The sequence below is a fragment of the Parasteatoda tepidariorum genome, chromosome 7 (assembly GCF_043381705.1).
Source record: "Parasteatoda tepidariorum isolate YZ-2023 chromosome 7, CAS_Ptep_4.0, whole genome shotgun sequence".
Taxonomy (NCBI): domain Eukaryota; kingdom Metazoa; phylum Arthropoda; class Arachnida; order Araneae; family Theridiidae; genus Parasteatoda; species Parasteatoda tepidariorum.
The window spans coordinates 3660850-3682056 of record NC_092210.1 but is presented as its reverse complement, the minus strand read 5'-3'; the positions used below and the strand labels follow the sequence as shown (position 1 = coordinate 3682056).

At 26.9% G+C, this 21207-nt stretch overlaps 1 protein-coding gene across 1 annotated transcript; it reads right to left on the bottom strand.

Moving 5' to 3' along the window:
- Positions 1 to 5010: 5010 nt before the first annotated feature.
- LOC107456349 (polycomb complex protein BMI-1) lies at positions 5011 to 21121 on the bottom strand. The gene is made up of 10 exons (XM_016074207.3): positions 20825 to 21121; positions 18995 to 19138; positions 16203 to 16299; positions 16063 to 16118; positions 14852 to 14896; positions 11906 to 12017; positions 10693 to 10729; positions 9709 to 9801; positions 7284 to 7364; positions 5011 to 6252 (listed from the first exon to the last, which is right to left on the bottom strand). Exons 2-10 carry the CDS (start codon positions 19104 to 19106, stop codon positions 5590 to 5592), a joined length of 1296 nt encoding a protein of 431 aa, XP_015929693.1. The 5' UTR covers positions 19107 to 19138; positions 20825 to 21121; the 3' UTR covers positions 5011 to 5589.
- Positions 21122 to 21207: the final 86 nt, after the last annotated feature.

The following is a 21207-nucleotide window of genomic DNA, read 5'->3' as shown; positions in this document are numbered from 1 at the left end:
ACAATATAATAAAATTTCATTCAAAAGGAATGAAAGTGTAAACCAGACTTAATTTGAAGGATTAAATAAAGGAATAAACACTAATATTCAAAATGTTTACTCAAAAATGTAAAAAGTTCATTAATTAGGGCTACTTTTAAACAGGCAGAATATTATTACAAATCTAACATATAAAAGCAAGTATATCTAAACTGTTATTCAATAGCAATAAAACTTATACATACATACCACAGTAAAACACACAATTATTTTGATATAAGTATAGACAAAAATAAATGTACAGATAATACAGAATTTTGATTACAAAAATTAGATACCATCGGATTTTTTGCGCTCTCCTGAAATTCAATAAGCATAATTTCGCACAAGTACACGAGTTCATTTATAGCAAAAAATTTGTATAAGAGGATGGCTAAAAAAACATAAAATTTGAAAAATAAAACAGCACTGCAAACTAATTGTTGCACAAACAAATATGTTTTAGAAATTTGAAACAAAAAAAATAATAAACAAAAATCCAAACTAATAATATATAATTCACTTTTTATACAGTGATGAAAAAAAAATGAATAATGAGATGAAGCTAGAAAATGCGATATTTTAACAATTACAAAACTACTTTTTTTAAAAATTTTTATTACAAATTATTTCTGTAGAGAGTCAAAATTTGAAAGGCTGTATAAAATTTTTTTAATTAAAAAATAGCTAACAGACCCTGTTTGAGGAGGGGGAAAAGTAGAGTAATGGTAGGCTTGTTTTTATGTCAATTTATTGAATCTTATTTTTATAATAAGTTATTAAGCATTATCATTAATTAATAACTCCCCTAAATTTCAAAATAGTTTTTTGGATATAGTTGAAATTATTCTTATCACGTTGTTAAATGTACACAATTCAAACAAGTCAATTTAAAAACATTTATGTTTTTGGCTTACTCTCAATATTTTTTCCAGCACTACTAAAAAAGTAAAATAAAATAGCTGCTACTTAACAACAAAAGAATTAAAATAATACAAATTCATTCATTCAATATTTTAAACATAGCTAACACCTTATATTTTATATACATTTCATTACAAATGTTAAAACAGAATTAAAAAAAAAAAAAAATTAAGGTAAGAACTGATAAAAAAATTTTCCAAGCTAAACTCATAGAAAGCAATAATTTTTTTTTACAGAACCTAAATAGATAGTTCAAAATACAGTACATCAATAAATTAAATCGATCAAAACCCCCCTTCGCTTTAAGAAAAAGTAATAAATAAAAAAATTTTTTTTTTTTTTTGGAAAACTGTTTCTTAAGAACAAGTGTCACCCCTTTTTGCTAATGTTTGCTTTACACAATTTCAACAAGGTCTTAGTGTTAAAGGGAATTAAGTTCTCTAGTAGAGAAATAGGTTTTTTCCAATTTCAATCAAGCATGAGCTAGATTACATTCGCTATTTTTTAAAAAAAAGTTCCCCAAGTGTAGGGACTGTTTCCAAAAATATCAGGAAAAGGTCAAAAGTCTGGCTGTCGTTATAACAAGTTAAGATAGTTAAAAGATCAAAAATGTGAACAGCATAGCATTCGAAAATAATATTTATACACCAACTGCATTGCATATTAGGAAATATTGTTTTTTTCTTTAACCCACTGACGGTTATGCACGTAAAAAGTCGCATTTTAACCTGCAGTCTTCCCTGCATAGCAAAACCGGTTTTCCCATATTAATAGATAGGGGAACTGTGTGTAGGGGAGAAACAATCACCCAATTTTGCCCATTTCCTTACCCGCCAGTGGGTTAACTTGCATGAGTTTTTTAAAAAGTAGCATGAAAAGAAAAGAGTGATGATAAAGTCATATGTTTGGTTCCAATAATTTATATATGTACTTCATGCACAACTATGTACCAATTTTGTCGAATACAAAATAAAAAAAAAGAAAGGAAAATTAACCTCTAACAGGAGTGATTGTGCGCCCAAGTCAAAATTCCGGAAGTAAGAATTATTATTTTTTCTTTAAATCGAGGGTTTTTCCTTTTTCTCAATACTTCTTAGTTTACTTAAAATATATTTAAAATTTTACACATACCTATACCATTTACACATACCAATGATGATTTGGAGAAGTAATAGAAATTTACAAATATGTCTTTCTTTGTTAAGTTTATGATTATAATAACTATTTACTGATAAAAAAAAATGAATATTAATCTTGAATATAAGCTTATAAAGTATCTGGCTCTCCCTTACAAACAAATAAAATAAATTGAGTTTTTAAGTTCCACCTTTAAAAACTCATTTCCGAAAACCTTTGTGATCAATGATTTTTTTAATCGTCTTAACCTTCGATCTCCGGATCACGGCTAGCGAAAAATCCGGATTTTTTCCGGAGCACAATCAGCCCTGCCTCTAAACAATCAATTTGTGACATAGGGGAGTGATTGTGCTACAAAGTGAAAAACCCTGAAACTTTTACGTCCAAAAATTCAATATCAATTTATACACTATGCCTGTTTCATATTTGACCCAAATTTCTGAATATCACTCCTTTATAGTAACTTATTTAAATTTAATAAAAAACTTACTTCCTACGAGAATCCGAATATCGGATTTTAAAGTAATGCGATTATGAATCGAGAGATTGAACTGTTAAATCGCATAAATACGAATCGCAGGGTGTAGTTTTTAAATGACGTAAAAATCGATGCTCAATATTACAACCAAGATATTAAAAATCAAAATCGGCATGGAGGATAAGGGATGAACATTAGAAACAACACCATTTACTTCATTTTTGATAAGAACTCAAAAAATAAATAGCAAGAGTAGATTTTATAGAACTTAAATGAAAAATATATATGGAGATTACAATATAAAGTTCCCTAACTCGCCCTGGACAAGGGTGTACATTTTTTTTCAGGGTAGTTAGAGCATTAAATTACGGCCTCAGAGACCTTTGAATCTAGGTAGGTACTTTATTTAAGTTGCACTAGAGCTGCATAATGGGCTGTTGGTGACGGTCTGGGAAAAATCCCTGAAGATGATCCAAAAACATGCCATCACAATTTTGATTCTCTACAGAGGGGATGTCTCCCTTGCTTTGGCAGCCTGAGCACTTTACAGTAGAACAGTTTAATGAGGACCAATACTGCGCAGGCCCTACACAGGCTGATCAAAGTGGTCACCCATCTGCTTACTGACAGCAGCCAGTGATGCTTGACTTCGACGTTCTACTGGGATACGATCAGTTCACTGCGGGACGGGTAAGTTTAAGATACCACTTACGTAATTTAAGTAACCCAATAAATGTTAACATTAAATTAATAAAGGCTTATGTTTAAACCATTTATCTGCTTCTGTTCTAAAGAATTTTAGCAACAAAGTTTTAAAATATAAAACTTCATCTAATGCATGAATTCTATGAGTTTAGTGAGGAAATGTTACCTTGCATAAACATTAAATTCTCAATTATAAAATACTTTGTATAATAGCTTATAAAATACAAAACATTAGTATCAATATTAAAAATTCAGTTCTTTTAAGATGCATTAATAATTATTAAATATTTTTGGTAGAAAATTGTTCTTTAATGTTCAAAAAATATGGTATAAATTGATAGAAGTTATTAAAAATTGATTAAAAAATGAAAAATTGAGCAGATTTCTGAAAGACATTTAAAAATTGAGTTTGGAACATTAGGTATCACACATATTCCCTGATTTGAATTTACGATGCTTTAAATACATTTAAACTAATACCTTTAGTGTTGTACTTAAATTTTGAAGCCTGATATGTATCAGACATTTACACAGATAAATATATTTAATTACATGCATTTAATATGAATAAAATTTCATGTGATTAACAATAGGTAGTATTTAAAATTTCCAAATTCTAATATATTTTTGATATCAGACTTCAATCCTATTTTGTGACAGTCAAATATATAAATCTAATACAAGTATTTTATTGTAAAAAATGTACCACTGAGACAATAGAAATTTACAATAAGGTAAAAACTAATGCCATAGGAATATACAATATACGAGATTCGAGTAATAATTTTAAGTGTATCAAAATATGAATAAGAATTGATTCAATATAAAATTATAAACTTTTTTAGAAGAGATAGTAGAGATGATTCAAAAAATTATTTTAAGCGCATTAAAATATCGATAAGTAATAAAATTATACATATATACAGTACAGAACCCGTTATCCGGAAATCAGAAAACCGGAACGAAATTCGATAAATTTTTTCGCCATTTAAAAAAATTTTTTTTATTTTCCTCATAAGTTTTTACGATTTTTCTTTCTTTTTTTAAAGATGTTTACCTTACCATCATTTTGGAAATAATCATTAGTGTATTACTTCATCGTTTTTTCTTATTTTTAAGATTATTTCCAATTTTTTTTTTTTTGGTTGGATTTAACAATAAAAAAAATGGCTTTTTGTAGCCATTCAGAAAACCGGAAAAATCAGTTATCCGGAATAACGATGGTCCCGACCGTTCCGGATAATCGGTTCCCTACTGTATATATTTTACAGTATAAAAAAATATCAATGCTCTTCTGTAGTCGATGATAGCTTATTAAGAGAAAATAGAGACGATTCTGCATATTATTTTCAATGATAAAAACAAAATGAAACAATAATTCCAAGAGTTTAATTTTTTTAAAACAAAAAATTATATAATAAACATTATATTTCATTGTTATTTAAATTGCAAAAAGTCCTAAAAATATATTGAACCGTAAATAATTTTACCTTTATGTGTAAAAATTTTCATCTAAATTGAGGGAAATGAAAATTAGTCATATAAAACTGAAAAAAATAAATAAAAAAGTATCAGAAAGTATATTTTGGAAATTTTCTGTTATTCTAACTTAGCTTGCAGAAATAACAAAAAGCATGCATAGGGACAAAAGCTTGAATATTGATAAATTTTTCAAGCATTTTCTCACTTATAGAAGATAGTGAATGGTTAGATGCCATAACTTACTTAACTTTTATTTACATTAAGAATTTTATTTTAATTTGAAAGAAAAAGAAGTTATAAAAATTAAAGAGATATATCATGCAAGAAACAAAGGCTTTAAATTTTTCTACTGCATAAAATTAAGTACTCTTAATAAAATAAAATGATTTAATAAAAAAACTATTAAATTTAATAAGTTGTATATATTGTATTGTATACATTCTTAAAACTTATGAGTCTGATAATAATGAGCCCTATGGGTATATAGGCGGAAAAATGATAGATTTTAAGAATAAGAGTATATTTTTAACAGAAAAAAAATCATATGCAGACTATTCCACAAATAGGGAATTTTTTAAGTACAAAACCTATATTTATAAATTAAATTAGAAAACCAAATGAGTAGTCAACCAGAAAATTGTAGAGTTGTTTTTGCGATACATAGATAATATTTAAATAATAATAATTAAAAATCATCATTAAATTAACTACATTAAAACCTTTATGGTTATGAAAATTTTTAAGTGATTGAACACACATTTTAGGAACAATTATGACAAGAAATATGGCGATTAATTCTGGTACATGAATGTTTGGTCAATAGAAAAAAAAAACCATTTAATAGGTCAGGAACTTTTGTTAGACAGCACCTTATTCCTCATCTGAATAACACTGCGTAGGGTGGTGCCATCGGGAGATTTGAGTTTAATCAGATTTCTGTCTTTGCACTTTGGAAGCTTGTGCCTAAATGGAATATTACGATAAGAGTCTTGAACTAGATCTGGACTGAAAGTGACTTTCTTTTTCTTCTGAAAACCATTAACAGAAAGTAGATCACCTCTGGAAGTCCTATGAGATGGTAAGTTAACTTTATTTAGAAATTTTTCTTTTAAGGTATCAACGTCTGGAAGTTCTGGAATAACGGAAGAGTTGGAATTATGTACAGGTTTTTTAAGGGCACTCTTTAACTTATGCTCTAAGACTACTTTTGGTTGGAATTGGGGACTGTTAGGAGTTTGCATTGCAGCACAATTTGGTTTTTCTAAGCTGATTTCTTTGGGCTCTTCGGCCATTTTTGGAGAGGGTGGACCTGAGGGATGGCGTGACGAAGGTGCAGTTGCCATGGAGGGAGTCGGGGATTCCAATTTAATGGCAGAGCAAGGAGGAGAAATATTGGTCTCTGAAGGTATGAAAATCTGCTTGTCGTTTTCTAGTGATGGAAATTCCCAAGTTTTTGAGTTGCAGATGGAATCGTTTGAAGTTTTAAAAAATAACCGCATTGGTTCACTCTAAAATATCAAGAATAAGCATTAGGTAAAAATTTAAAAAAAAAAAAAAAAAAACTCGTAGGATAAATATAAAAGACAAACGTTAATTTTCATAACAATTGAGAAATGAAGTTGATTATACATATGTGTATGTATAAATAGTTCGATTTTAGTTTTAAAATATTCCCTGTCAATTCATGATTTGAAAAGACAGGGTGTGCAGCCAAATAATGTGCAGCCCTGCTTTTGTAAAATTGTGAAAAAACTATTCATAATTTGTGAATATAAAATAAACGTTAAGTCACATTCTTTTAAGTAGGGCCCTGCTTTTGTGAATTTGTGCAAATAGGGTCCTGTTATTGCAAAAATTGCTAAAAACCTTTTCAAGAAGTTCTTAAATTGTAAATAGATACAAGATTCTGCTCAACAATTGCTGCTACTAAATTAGAGATGCAACATACGAATATTTGGTATTTAGCCTATACTGCTCAACACAGAATATTCATTTCGGACGAATAATGGAAACAAAATCACTCACATTTTTAATAATTTCAATTGACATATTTTAAATAACACAACTTAGTTATGTATCACTTTTAATGTGTTACGCATTAAGTAAACTTAAACAATTCTTAAATTTATAATATTTTATTTAAAAAATTGTAATACATAATATTCTATTAATTAATTTCATGAATAAATATAAATTGATCAATTATTTTTTTACAAAAAAAAAAAAAAAAATTATGATTTAATATTAATAAGAATGGAGAAAAGGTGTTTGTAAAAGTAGAAACATTTCCTTAGAATACTACATTTAGAACTTAAACTTAGGAAAACTTTGTTTGTCTCTAACTGTCCCCCCCCCCCGGAAGGGTTTATTCGATTAACAAAACAATGAAGATAAACAAATGTGTGAAGGGTCCGATTAAAAGATAAATTATTTTGTGAAGAGTTCGTTTTTATGAAAAGATATTTTGTGAAGCGCCCGTTAACGGACCCAAATTTCTTCTAAACAGACCCCTGATAAATATGAAATTAAATATACATACCCTTTTCCATGGATATATATATGCTAGATCAACAAGTGTGTACTCATTTTTGAGAATGTCATCTTTATACAATACATCAATCTAAAAAAGATATAAACAATACATTAAAATATCGCAGTGTAACAATTTTGGCACATCACTGAAAGTGATGAAACCAATATTTTTTATACACTATTGCGACACTCTAATTTCAAATCCTGTTTTTAAAAACATAAATTTGGGAAGCACTTTATTTGCACCAATTTCATCATAAATATAAAGGGCTTTTGAAATTTTTTTTAATAATTATTACTGCGCTTTTCCTCGTGATTTAAAAAATTCTGGTATTTTTAATATTATAATTTGATAGCATGCAAGTTTTGAATGCAAATTAAAATAATTACTTTTTACATGATCTTTTTGTGCCGATTTTAACATAAATATAAGAGGTTTTTCAAACATGTTTTCTTTTTTCTTTCTCGTTATTGCAGTATTTTTACTTGTGATTTAGAATATCCTGATATTTTATCACAATATTACAAATCGCGAAATTCGATTCCGTATATATATACTTCTTAAAGTTCAAAAAGTAATTACATATCTTGGCAAAATCGACAACTTCATGAAGAGAATAATAATACAAAAAACGAGGTGTGTACACTTATATTAAACATGGTCCCCTTTACAAAAAATAAATAAATTAATAATTAAAAGCATGTGCATATTTCCTTAGTCCCATGAACATGTGCAAGCTTAACACATACCCAACCTATTCTTTTTGTTGTCACATGATTTAAAAATCACATTATAAATCGTATTTATGCTATCTTAAAATTGCACATCACATTTTGTATTCACAAGATTTAAAATCACATATCGCGCTTCATGTTTAAAATATCATATGTTGTTACTCTCTCGGAATTCAAAAATTATACACTTTGATTCATATTCACGTGACTTAAAAACCACAAATCACGATTCATATTCATACATTTTAAAAATCGTATGCTCTGAGTCGTCTATTTGCAGTTTAAAATCACAGATCTCGATTCGTACTCAAGCAATTTAAAAATAACACATTGCTATTTATATTCACACGATTTAAAAATCAGGAAAGGAAGAATACTAATTAGGACAGGTTCCAAAACTGATTAAGTTATTTGCCTGAAGTTTAATACTGCCCACTACAAGAGCTTCTGCTGAAAGACTGTTTTCTAGAATGAATTTGGCCTGTTATTACAGAGCAGTCTTTAAACAAAATCATTAAATTTTTATTTAATGCCTCGAAAAAGCTATCACATGATTAAGTAAATAAAATTATCACAACAATAAAAAATTTTGCTAATTACACGATAACCAATTAGAAACTTTTTAAACCATTTTACACCTACTTAAGACCATTTATGATCATATGCTGGGAAATGATTTGTATAGCATTAAATTTTAACTGTAAAAAAATTTAATCAAGATAAGTTCAGTAAAGTAATGTAAATTTTATTAATTGCTAGTATATATGTGTATTAACTGTAAATAGTAAGTGTCATGTTAAAAAAAATATTCATCATAACAGTTTGTAAACAAGTTAATAGTTTTTAATTATTAAGGAAAATGGTTTCTTCAAAATCATGTTTTCTTTCTTTTTCTTCCCTCTCTTAGCCCCTATCTCTTATAATTTATTTAAAATAAATGTTTTAAAGTTAAAGAATATTCCCTACTAAGTCTTATTTTCTGGTGAAGGGGTTATGCTTTAATTTTAATAATTTTTAACCCTATAAACTTTCTTTACATCCAAGTATTTAATTTGCATTTAGTTTAATAACTAGAATATTTATTTTTTAAAATTTATGTTTAAATGGACTTTTGTATAATGTAATATGATAAAAATAAACATGAATTTTCTCATAGTTCTTAATTAATTCAATTGATCTAAATTTTTTTCAGATAAATTGATTCTGATTTTCGGAATTTTTTTTTTTAAGTAATCAGTTTTGCAGTTTCAAATTTTAAACATTTAAAAGTATTTAATTTTATGCAAAGATATTACGAGGTTAACTGAGAAAAATAATTTAGTGCCTAGAACAATGATGTTTACATAACAATTACTACCTACAATTGCTGTCAATATGACTGTCTAAATACTTTGGCATGCGGCCCTACATCGGTCAATCTACTGTGCATGTGGCTCTTCACTCAAAAAGGTTGTGCACTCCTAGTTTAAAAAGATCAATAAAAATATCTCAGGACATAAATGACGGTTCATGCCTGGTTAGAGGAGTTTCTGCTTTGCAGGGAGGGTTCATAATGATTTATTTATAAAAGATTCACGACCAATTAAAAATATTTCAGTAATGAGAGCTGTTTTGTAAAAGTTTCCAAATTGTGAGATTTTCAGTATGCAACAAATTTATAACAAGCAGGTACACAATAATAATAAGAAGAAACATACCATATTTGATTCAAGATTATATTTAGCACAAAGCAGTTTTTTCAAGTGGTAAACTTTCAAAGCACCAGGGCATCTAAAGTAGCGCTTGTGAGACTGAAAATATATTTTGCTTATTTAAAAATCATTCATTAAAAAGTCATTAGAAACAGGGAAGCATAAATTCATCAAAATTGTCAAACATATGGATGCTGAAGCATTTTAGCACAATGGATTTGAGAATCTTGACAAAAAAGTTATACATTGACAGATTTTGGACTAAAAATTATAATAAGAGAAAGGTCGAGAAATAAAACAAATAGTAAAAATAGAAAAATCTCGAAAATTATAATCCGGGAACACCGAATTTTATTAGTTGTTGGCATTTTTGTATTAATGCTGCTTGTATTAAAGGTAAAAATTATCAAAATTATACAATAATAATTTACAGCAAGTTTTGTTAACATTTCAGAACTCTTCTTTCAATTGACACAAATAATTTTTCAAAAATTAATTAGTAAATGTCTTCTAATAAACCACATTAAAAAATCGAAATCAAGAGCACCTGACTTTAATCTTAATCAATATACAGTTTGAAGTTGATTTTGGATAATTTTTATAAAATTTAAAAAATGCACAGTTGAAAATTTGCTGCAACGTTGTTATCTCTTAAATCCTTACAAGGATTATTTAATCCTCTGAGAGTTAGTCCCGACTTTCCTGAAATTTTAGCTGCTAACTTTCCTGCTTCAAAAAACTTGTTTCCCTCCATTTTATTCAAAGGATGAATATTTCGTTACAAATTTCCAAACAATTTTCAGAGCTTGGAGGGTTACAAAAAAAACTCCTAAAAAATACTAGATACGTTACTTAAATTCTATTAGTCTTGCCTACAGATTGTTTAAAGAGGAAAGGTGTTATGTTTATAAATTGCTTATGAGAACAGTGTTTTGGTAACAAGTAATGTTTTTACATCATGCATGTTCATAATTAGTTCGGAAAACTCACCTTAATAGAAAAAGATTTTGCCATCAGCTGCTCGTATCTGCAAAAGAAAAAATAAAATAAAATGAATATTTTTATGAGTAAACAAATCAACCCGGTGTTTGTATAGTTATCACAAATGTATCATTAAAGTTAAAACTCATTTAATAATATAACTTTATGTTATATGGAAGCAATTTAAACAGACTTGATAAGTTTTTTTTAAAAATTTATTTTTATTTTAAGAATAGAGAAGTTAGAACACATTGGCCTATTTTATATTTCTTTTGAAAAAAAAAAAAANAAAAAAAAAAAAAAAAAAAAAAAAAAAAAAAAAAAAACACCATATGATCTGATTTTTCCTACAACACTCTAATTACATATAAATTACTCACATATTTTTTAAGTGCATTTTTTATGGAACCTAAAAGAATTTTGAAGAATTGACTTAGTGCATTCTATGGAAAAGAGCACATAAGACAATTGAAATAAAATTTTTTAAAAAGAAAAAAATTATTTTTAAAACGTTTTGATATATAAAAAACTTTATTAATAATAAATATATTTTTAAGATTAATCAATGAAAAAAACAACACCTAAACTGCAAAAAATAATAGCTTTTAAAACAAAATTATTAACTGAAAACTAATAAAATGTTTTGAAAAGAAGAGCCTTAATTCTTAAACAAATGTAAATTAATATATATGCAACTTTTTTATGCTAAAATGAATTGTTTAGATCTTAGAATTCTCAAACTGATATGCTGATGAAATGAAATTTTTTATATGAAATATGAAAATTTTTATTCCTTAAAAGCTTTATTTTCAAAGACTTGTTGTAGTTCAATTAAATCCATGTACTGATTTAATAGATTCATTTTAACTATGATAAAACTCTCTAAATTCTCCTTTGTAGAACTAAGAATTTTACTTTGAATTTTCAAATGTATATTTGATAGAAGAATACTCCTTGTATATTTGAAATTAGTGTAACACATATAGTTAAAATAGTCTATAAGTTTCCAGCATAAACAGGAAGAAAAATTGCAGGCTCATTTAATTTTGTAAAAGCTAGTTGTTATTTTAATGAATTTTACACAAATTTTTTTTTTTATAAAACTAATCTTACAATCTAAAAGAGATATAAAAAGTAACAAAAACTTGACCCTTAATACATAAAAAGAGCAAAGTAAAATCGAAATTCAAATATGGTAAGAAAATAGATGTACATAACTTACAGAGGATAATATTCCAAAGAGACGCTAATGATGTCATCTGCAGTAAAAATAAGCCTATCACAACCCCATAAATCTCCACGTTTTTCGCTAGAGGATGGAATGTTTCTGATATCTAGTAAAAAATAAAATAAAAAATAAAATAAATAAAAGTACATAATCTAGAATGCCACACACAACTTATTTTTTTAATATACATTAAAATATATACGAAGAACAAAGTTTTATTAGTTGATACTGAATTTATATATGAATATTACAGAAATTAAACATATTTTCAGTAAATTTAAAAAAATCCTCTATGCTCATTAAATGGTACAAATTTTTGAAAAATGAATTATTAATTCTGATGTAGAGTAATATTATTGGAAATTCTCAATTACTAATTACTTCTCATCGGACACTGTTTTATAATTTATTTTTTTTCCTATATAAAAAAGAAATTTTTTTCTAAGAAATGGACATAAGAACTTAAAACAAGAGATGAATGCATATGCATTACAGATAAATAAGGCTTTTAAAAATTTACAAAACTGCAAATTTCTTCTTGTAAAAATGCTTATTTTCTAATTTACTATTTAGTTAAGCTTGAGAAAAGCAGGAATTTCTCCAATGAAAAAAAATTATATAAACGTTTTCACTTTATACAGTTCAAACGCACAAGCTTATCTTTTAAGTATAAAATGTTATTAATAATAAAAATTATAGTTTTTCTTATAAAAAACATTTAATGTAAGCTCTCCTTCTCTTGGCCTTAGAGATCAAAGCGAGATAAAGCTGTCCGAAAATTTTTTCCCCCTTCAGAGTTCTATATTAAAATTTATCATTATATTTTGTTAAATTATTTCTTATAATTGGATATTTGAGATTATTTCCGAAGGTACAGAACTCCCCCCTTCTTTTTTTGAAAAAAGAAATAAGTCATTAAGAAAGAAAAGAAACTTTAAAACATGGACAATATTTTTCATCAACTATAATGAGAAAAAGAGAATTTGTTTTTGTAATTTTAAGAACTGTATAAAATAAATGATTAAATTGATACTTTCACAGAAATTTAAGTCTCAGTTAAAAAATAAAACTTTAATTGGTCTGCATCGTTTCTGATGGAGCATTATAGGATTGACAAAACCACTAGGTGCCACTCTAAAAAAATTTCAAGACTGAACTTAATTTTTGACAATTAACACTATCTACCGTCATTTACCAGAATTTTCAGAAACTTATAGCTAACTGTATCCAAAATGTATCTTTCCATAATAATTTTGTTAATTTCTTCTTTCACAGCAACAGGGGTGATTGTGAGCCCACCTCAAAAATCCTGAAAATTTCTTTAGTAAAATCATTAATGACACATTTCAAAAAATTTATGTTTTTATAAATTTAAATCATCAAGATTTTCAAAACATGAAATTCTAAATAAATTATAGGCAGCATAATTTATTAACAAGAGAATAATTATGTATAAGTTTACTTTTATCTCTAATCACATTTATTATAATTATTTAGAAATGAATAAGATGCCAAGTAAAAATTCTAGCTCTAATATTTTTAAATAAAATATACAAGAACTTTTATACATAATTGTGATCAATAATTTCTTGAAATTTCTGGAACTTCGATTTCCGGATTGTGGTTAGCGAAAAATCTGGACGTACAGATTTTTTCCGGAGCACAATCATCTCTGCAGCAAACAAGATAAAAATACTAGTTAACCTTGTAGACCTCTTTGTATCAATCACCTGATAATAAACCACACATTTTTTCCTAAAGCTATTTATATGTCCACTTTTTATTTGCTTCATCATTATTTATTCTTTCTCTTATAATATATATTTTTAAAAAAAATAATCCTAACTTTGTTCAGCATACCAAATGTTAAGAGAAAATGAAAATTCAAACAAATTTAGATACAACAATAGTACATATTTTGTTTAGGCAAGCAGATACTGAAGTTCAATCAATCCCATACTTTCATTACAGTGTCATTCTTTTATATCCCGATATATTTCAAGCGATATGGGATATTCGAATTGTGCATTTGATCATTTACTTCATAAGGCAATGATTCTATCGATAATTTTAGCAGTTATTGCTTTTGATTTCCACATAGTTTTTAAAACCCAATATTTATTATATGATATTATTTATTACAACAATCGAATCTTGAAACGAAACATGTATTTGAGTAACCCCTTTCTGAAGAGTCCGATTCGGGTGAATTCGTTGTCGATCTGTTTTTTGTTCATTACTGCTATAGATTTCATGATATTTAATTATTTTTTTAATGTGATGATAGTTTTCAAAATAAGAGAAAATCACGCATAATATTAAAATAAAAAATATTACATATACAAAAAAAAAAAAAAATACTTTTTTTTAAAACACAGCAATCTTATTAAATTAGTAACATACATCCTGGTTATTATTGAAAGTATCGCGCATAAAGCCCGGAAAAATTAGGCCACCGAGTGCAGAATATGTCCAATTACGTGAACAAGGTTCTGGAGAAATTTTAGATTAAATTAAAGAAAGAAAATTGCAACAAAATTCATGTTATGTTAAATTTAGGAGTGGGATCTCTAACTTAGTTTTATGAATCATTACTATTTCAATATATTTTGATTTCTATACACATAGATTATTCACAAATTGTGTAAAATCAAATGAATTTTTTCAAAATTTACTTTCTAATAATATTTTGAAAAACAACAATAACAATAAAAAAACGCCATAATTTTGAGAAAATTTTCAAATCAAAAAGTAGGGTTCTGGGAAAATATTAGATTCTGAGAATTTCTGCATCCCTGATAATAATAACTTAAAAAAGACAAAATTATTATAAAAAGTTATAACAAAAGGTTTTATCATTTGGAAAAGTTTTAAAACAATTTAAAATTCCTTAACAATGCATTTTAACAATTAATTCCTATTTTTTTGTAAAATATTTACCAATATTTGATTGGGAATAAAAATCTCTTCTTCTTTTCATCTCATCTGAAAAAAAAATTAAGAAAATTAATGAAGGGACATTTAAAAGCAACACTAACTTACTAAACAAAAGATAATCAAAATAATTCAGTGATTATATAAAATGACACAAAATTAATAGGTAATTGAACTATTGAATAGAGAGTTAAGCGAACTGGTGAATGTAAGATATCTCATAGGACTATGAGGGATATTTAACATTATCAGTGCTTTCAAAATAAAATAATTTAATTAATCTATTGAAAGAAAATATGTGACAACAAAAAAAGAAAAATTATTTAATTACACTTATAAAAAAACAAAAGTATCACAAGAAAAAGAAACAGATTTAATAAAACCTTTTACTCATCATATTAGGCTTCCTTTCAATTTTTTTAAAAATCTTAGATGCAGGGTATCTACTACATTTCAGATTTTCAAATCCATGAATTTTCATGAATAATTCCAAAGAATTTTGCATGAATTACAGATGTTACTATTTTCTCCACAAAAACATAACAAGAAATTTAAAAAAGCATCATAATAACATTAATGGAAATGATAGTTATAACCAAAACTGTTATACTCTGCATCTTCTTATTTATTGATTTTAAACTTAAAAAACAGAGTAAAGAAATAGTTAAAGCAATAAAAGAGCTGAAAAAAAAAATACGAAAGCAAATAGCTAAATACTGTCAGATATATGTAGTTATTTAAAGTTGTTTTATTTCTTCTTTAAAGTATGTGTAATATAAAAAGCCTCAACTAGAATTTTAAATTGATAAAATAAAAAAATAAATAAATTTTGAAATCACAGAAGGTGAAGAGATAATTCCCTCTAGAAATTATGTTTTTTCTTTCGTTTTTTTTCTTCTAATTTTTAAAGAACAGCATGAAAACATTTTATATAAATTAATAGAATATGAGTGGGGATTTTGCTACAAATTTAGATATTTGGAACATCAGAACACTGTGAAATTGGGAAGGGGGAGTTAATTCCATTTTAAGAATCAGATTTTTTTAAAAAAAAAAGAGTTAAAATCATGAAAAATTTTGTTCAATATCAAAATCTATGACTTTCTATGATTGTTCGTGACTTTCCAGGTGTCCAAATATCGTGCAGATGTTTAAAATAATAAAAATTATAACTGATTGATATATACAATTCAAAATTGAAAATAAATTTAACTTACTTTTGAACAAATTTGGAACTAGTTTATAAACGATATCTTGGAGTGTCTGGTCTGATCTGTAAAAAAAAAAGGTAATTTCGTTTCATTTTAGGTATAGTATTTTTACATAAAAAAATTTAAAAGAAATAAATCATAATTACCTTATATTAACCAATGGTCTAGTTTTATGAACTTGAACTTCACATTTGGGACAATATTTTTCAGTTTGTAAGTATCGTACAATGCAAGTTCGACAAACTAAAAAAATTAATTCATTAAATCATCAAGTAGAAGAAATACCATTGTAAAAAATGTTTAAGGAAACTAAAATAAATATATTCACTAAAATTTGTACAACCAATGAAAATTAATCAAATTTTTAAGATTAATGCCTAATATAGTTTTCAAATTGTATACAAGTAAAAAAAAAAAGAAGTTAAAGATGTTAGTAACATATATATATATATATATATATATATAAAATTAAAAAAAAAAAAAAAAAATCAAATTTTTTGAGTTATTCACTGAAAATCAATTAATTAATCAAGCAAAATAAAAACAATTCACTTACTAATAAGGCAATGCTTTGTGGCACAGTTGAATGTTTACAAATTGAACACTAGTCATGCCTGCCAACATAACGGAGATTTTACTAACAGACCCAATTTTGGGTTTACGACTACTGATGTTCAACTCCGTAGTCTTGTAATTTTGAACCCAATCCAGAAGACAAGGGAACTCCTGGGCAGGGTGTCTGCTACATTTTAGATTTTCAAATTCATGACTTTTCATATCTTTCCATGACTTAACGAAGTTATTACTTTCTCCCGACAAAAACTCAATAGTAAATTTAATTGAAATATATAACCAAAACTGTTATACTCTGCATTTCATATTTATAGATTTTAAATTTAAAAAACAGAGTAAAGCAATCAAATAGCTGAAAAAAATACAAAAGCAAAAAGTTTTTCTTCTTCTGCGGAATTATATTCTTCTAAGATACTTTTCTTGTTCATCGGAAGAAAAGAAATACTCCTGATTTTTCTGTTCTCATTTCGAAATAAAAAAAATTCGCCAAAGACTACTTGCTTCAACTAGAATTTTAAATTGATAAAAAAAAAGTAAAAACAAAAATTCTAATAACACAGAAGTTTAAAAGATAATTCACTCTAGAAATGACGTTTTTTCTCTCATTTTTTGAAAGAACACCATAATTTTTAAAGAACATGATAAAACATTTTATATTTTAATAAAATATGACTTAGTGAGGATTTTATTACAAATTCAGATATTCGTCATGATATCCATGACTTTTCATGATTTAAAAAGAAAAATAGTTAAAATCATGACAAATTTTGTTCAATACCGAAATTCATGACTTTCCAGGTGCGCAGATACCCTGCCTAGATCAAGTATTGTGAGAAATTTGCTTTTGTGGAGGACTTTTTGATGAAACTAACCCGTATTTGTGCTACCACGAAAACGTCCCACAGTTAGCCTGGCGGTAATGGGCTATTTTAACCCACGATCCGTCTACCACTGAGGATATTTTGCGTCAGCACTGTGGTCAGAGCAGAATTTGAATCAACTAGCTATCTGTGGGATACGAACCTGGGTCACCTCATTGTGAAGGCAAACACTCTACCCCCTGAGCAATCACGGCTCAACTTAAACTATTAACACTCAACATATTGCAGTGCAGTTAAGGAATAAGATAAATACTTTTGCTATCAGTGGATATTTTAAAACAGGTTTTTTTTTAAAAAAAAAAAAATATTTTATAACAAATACAGAGAAATTTGAGAATATGCAGGTAAACAGGAGATGGTCACAAAATACAAGACTCTTCATTAAAAAACAGGAGATTCGGCAGGCATGATTAGTTGTTAGAGATAAACATAGCAAAATAACAAAAAAGTGATTACCCAAATGTTTAGATTTAAAATTCAAGAGGAAATATATTTTACTGTAATGCAACAAATAAGATCAACAATTTAAACATAGTACAAAAAAAAACAAAAAACACGACCGATTTATCATTATAGGTAGGTACTTCATTTACGCCGCACTGGAGCTGTACAATGGGTTATTGGTGACGGTTTAGGAAACAACCCTGAGGATAATCATAAGACATCCCAATTTTGATCCTCTGAAGAGGGGATGGCTCTTCCTCACAGAAAAGGACAATCATTTAACACCGTAAGAATTTGTTAAAATGCGTAATAATATGTAATAACTGAATTTTTCCCTCAACAATATCTTAGTATCCCTTTTATGCTAAATATACATATTTCATCAAAACAAGAGAAAAAATTTTAATTCATAAAAAATAATTATAGGCATACTAAAAGACTTCAGCCCCCAAGTTAAAACTGTCAAATTTAGAGATTTTTATAAGCATAATTGCTATAAAAAAAAAATTGAAGACTGAAAATCCAAATTGATTATTTTAACCCCTTCCTTCTAGCTCCCGCGAAAATGACGTTTCACCCTCTATTTCTTTTTCTCGTGATATTTCCAGGCTGGAGTGTTCAGTAGTAATGCACCAATAAGAATAAAACGAATTCATTTCTTTTGCCCAGAAAATATTTCATTTACACACCAGATGGCAGTACCAGAATATTTTTAAGGTAATAGTTTATTTTAAACTAGATGTCAGCACTAATCAAATACATGTATTTGTGATTGGATAAAAAAAAAGGCACTTTTATGATTGTTTTCTCGGAAATTAACGAATCGTTAAGGGATTAAAAGCTGCTATTGTATTCAGAAAAAAAGAGGGGGATGCTAACATAAATGAGGATTATCAAGACCATTATGGACGAAATATTAAACACTAGGAAAATCAGGACAACTATGAACCCTGTCTTGAAACAAATTTAACATAATTTCTAACTGTTAATTCATTATTTAAAAAAAAAAAAAAAAAGATTAGTAAAACAAAGAATCTTACATGAATGAAGACATTCAACAATGGTAGTTGCATCAATGTAGTAGCCTTTGCAGATGACACATGTGAGAAGATTATTGAGATCTGCTACTTTTATTTTTCCAGAACTTTGCATAGCGGTATATCATTTAACATTGATGTTCATGACTGCAATATAATAAACACTCAATAAGTCTGTGAAGATTCTAATAAATTTTGATCCTTTTACAAATATTTAAATTGATTTCATCGTTCAACATTGAATTTCAGGCAATGTCTACGACATTGGTGGTACTGTAGAAATATTATTATTTAAATACTATTGCTTTTCTTCACAACAAAATCACTAATTTCTTGAATTTTTAACAGTTGACAGTAAATGTGGGGATTTTTCAAATTTTGTTTTTGCATTGTATTTGTCTCTGTAGTAAAAGTAGTAGTAAATCATCTTAGCAAATGCTGAAAAGTTTAAAAACCTAGTAAGTTATGCAGTAAGTGTAATGTATTACAATTTAACAAAGTTTTTTTTTCAATCATGTACTTATTTTTTTTATGTATTCAACTGGTTTAAATTCAAATTTTTCTTGTAAAAATCAGATAACTGAAATGTTTTACTTCATGTGATTTTATATAAAAAGTTAATTTAATAAAACAATAAGCTAATAATTTCCTAAAAAAAATTCGTACAAAAAAAAAAAAAACAGAATGTTTTCCATCTTTTTGAGGAAAATGTGAGTGATTTTAGAAGAATTGAATTTTTTTTAAAGTGGCAAGTGAGGCATCTATTACAATATATTTCCCCCCGCTAAATTGAATGATATCCATCCTGAAACAATCGGACTAATAGTTTTTAAAATTCTAAGATTTCATATCTATATTTAAAATTCTATTCATGTTTAAAATTCTAAGAATTGAATGAGACTATACACAAACCAATAGAATGAACAGTTTAAAAGTTTCAAGCAATTTCATGCTTAAAAAAGTACTATTTTTTACATGATTTAGTCCATTTTTTACTTTGCTATCTAGGAGCTATTTGAACATGTGAGGCACATTTTTCGATTAAATTATTATACAGAATTTAACAAGATCCTTGAGCTGATAGAATAAAAGTTACAAAGGTTTTCTTTATAATAAATGTTAATTAAAACTAGATTTTACTTATAAAAAAATAATTTTAATGTTCGAAATATGATTCGCGTACTGTCTCACTCAATTACGCGAGAAAAATGCACACGAAACAGTATCTCACTTGTCTGTATAGCAATGTGTAAATAACATATAAACTGCTAACTTGCGCGAAAAATTGCATGGGAAAATTTATATTACGTGTTCAGATAGTTTCTGGATAGCAATATAAAGTATATACATCAGAATGTGCTAAAAGAAGTATTATTTATGCATAAAAATTCTTTTAACTTTTTGTTCTATTCACTCCAGTTTGTATTCTTTGATCCCTTTTGTTATTGCTTTAGTTTTAAATTTATTAATTCAGTACTTAGTTTTGATTTTTAAAACATTACCAATTTCCATTTAAAAATCTATAAGACATAAGTATTAGACAACAATTCATTTAACAACAGTTCAATTTTGAATTCCTGAACACCACCCATGGAAATGATATACCTACGCGCTTGTCTTGTAAATATAATGTATGAGAAGGGAAAAGACATGCATATAATTGAAAAAGCCGATTCAAAAGTCTAGAAAGTTAAAAGAAAATATTAGGTAAGTCGAGTTTTAAACCAAACTAAACTGAAGCAATAAGCTAATCTATTTTCACATTTAATCAGCAATCATTCAATGCAAAAAAAAGCAAGCTTTTGAGAACAGTTAAAACACTAATTTACAAACCTTCTAGATAACACATATATCTATATGTGTTTCAATGCAGATCAGTTTGTTTTGAAAATGCTAACCGCTATTTTAAATTTTATCACATATTTTCTCATTTAATATTAGATAAATTTGTTAATAAGTAGAGAAATTCTGTTTGTTTGATAATTCGTAAAAAAATGTAAATGCTTTCATATCAAACAAAAAGTAAAGTTTTGTCAATATTATCAAAATTCATGTTTTTGTTGTTTTAAATGCCAACCGAAATCAGACGCTAGAAGATCGCAACCGCTATCAGCTATTCAAAAGTCACGTGACCAAATAAGCCTTCGATTTAGATTCAGATAAAAGATTCGATTATTAAAGAAAAATTAAAATAACTGAAAATATCATAAATATCA

What these genes read in the sequence shown, in the direction of transcription:
- LOC107456349 (XM_016074207.3), bottom strand. Translation starts at nt 19,106, where the DNA reads ATGCAAAGTTCTGGAAAAATAAAAGTAGCAGATCTCAATAATCTTCTC. An exon ending in AGACCATTGGTTAATATAAG is followed by an intron (nt 16,119 to 16,202) that starts GTAATTATGATT and finishes TTTTTTTTACAG; the next exon opens with ATCAGACCAGACACTCCAAG. An exon ending in TTATTCCCAATCAAATATTG is followed by an intron (nt 12,018 to 14,851) that starts GTAAATATTTTA and finishes ATTTTTTACTAG; the next exon opens with ATATCAGAAACATTCCATCC.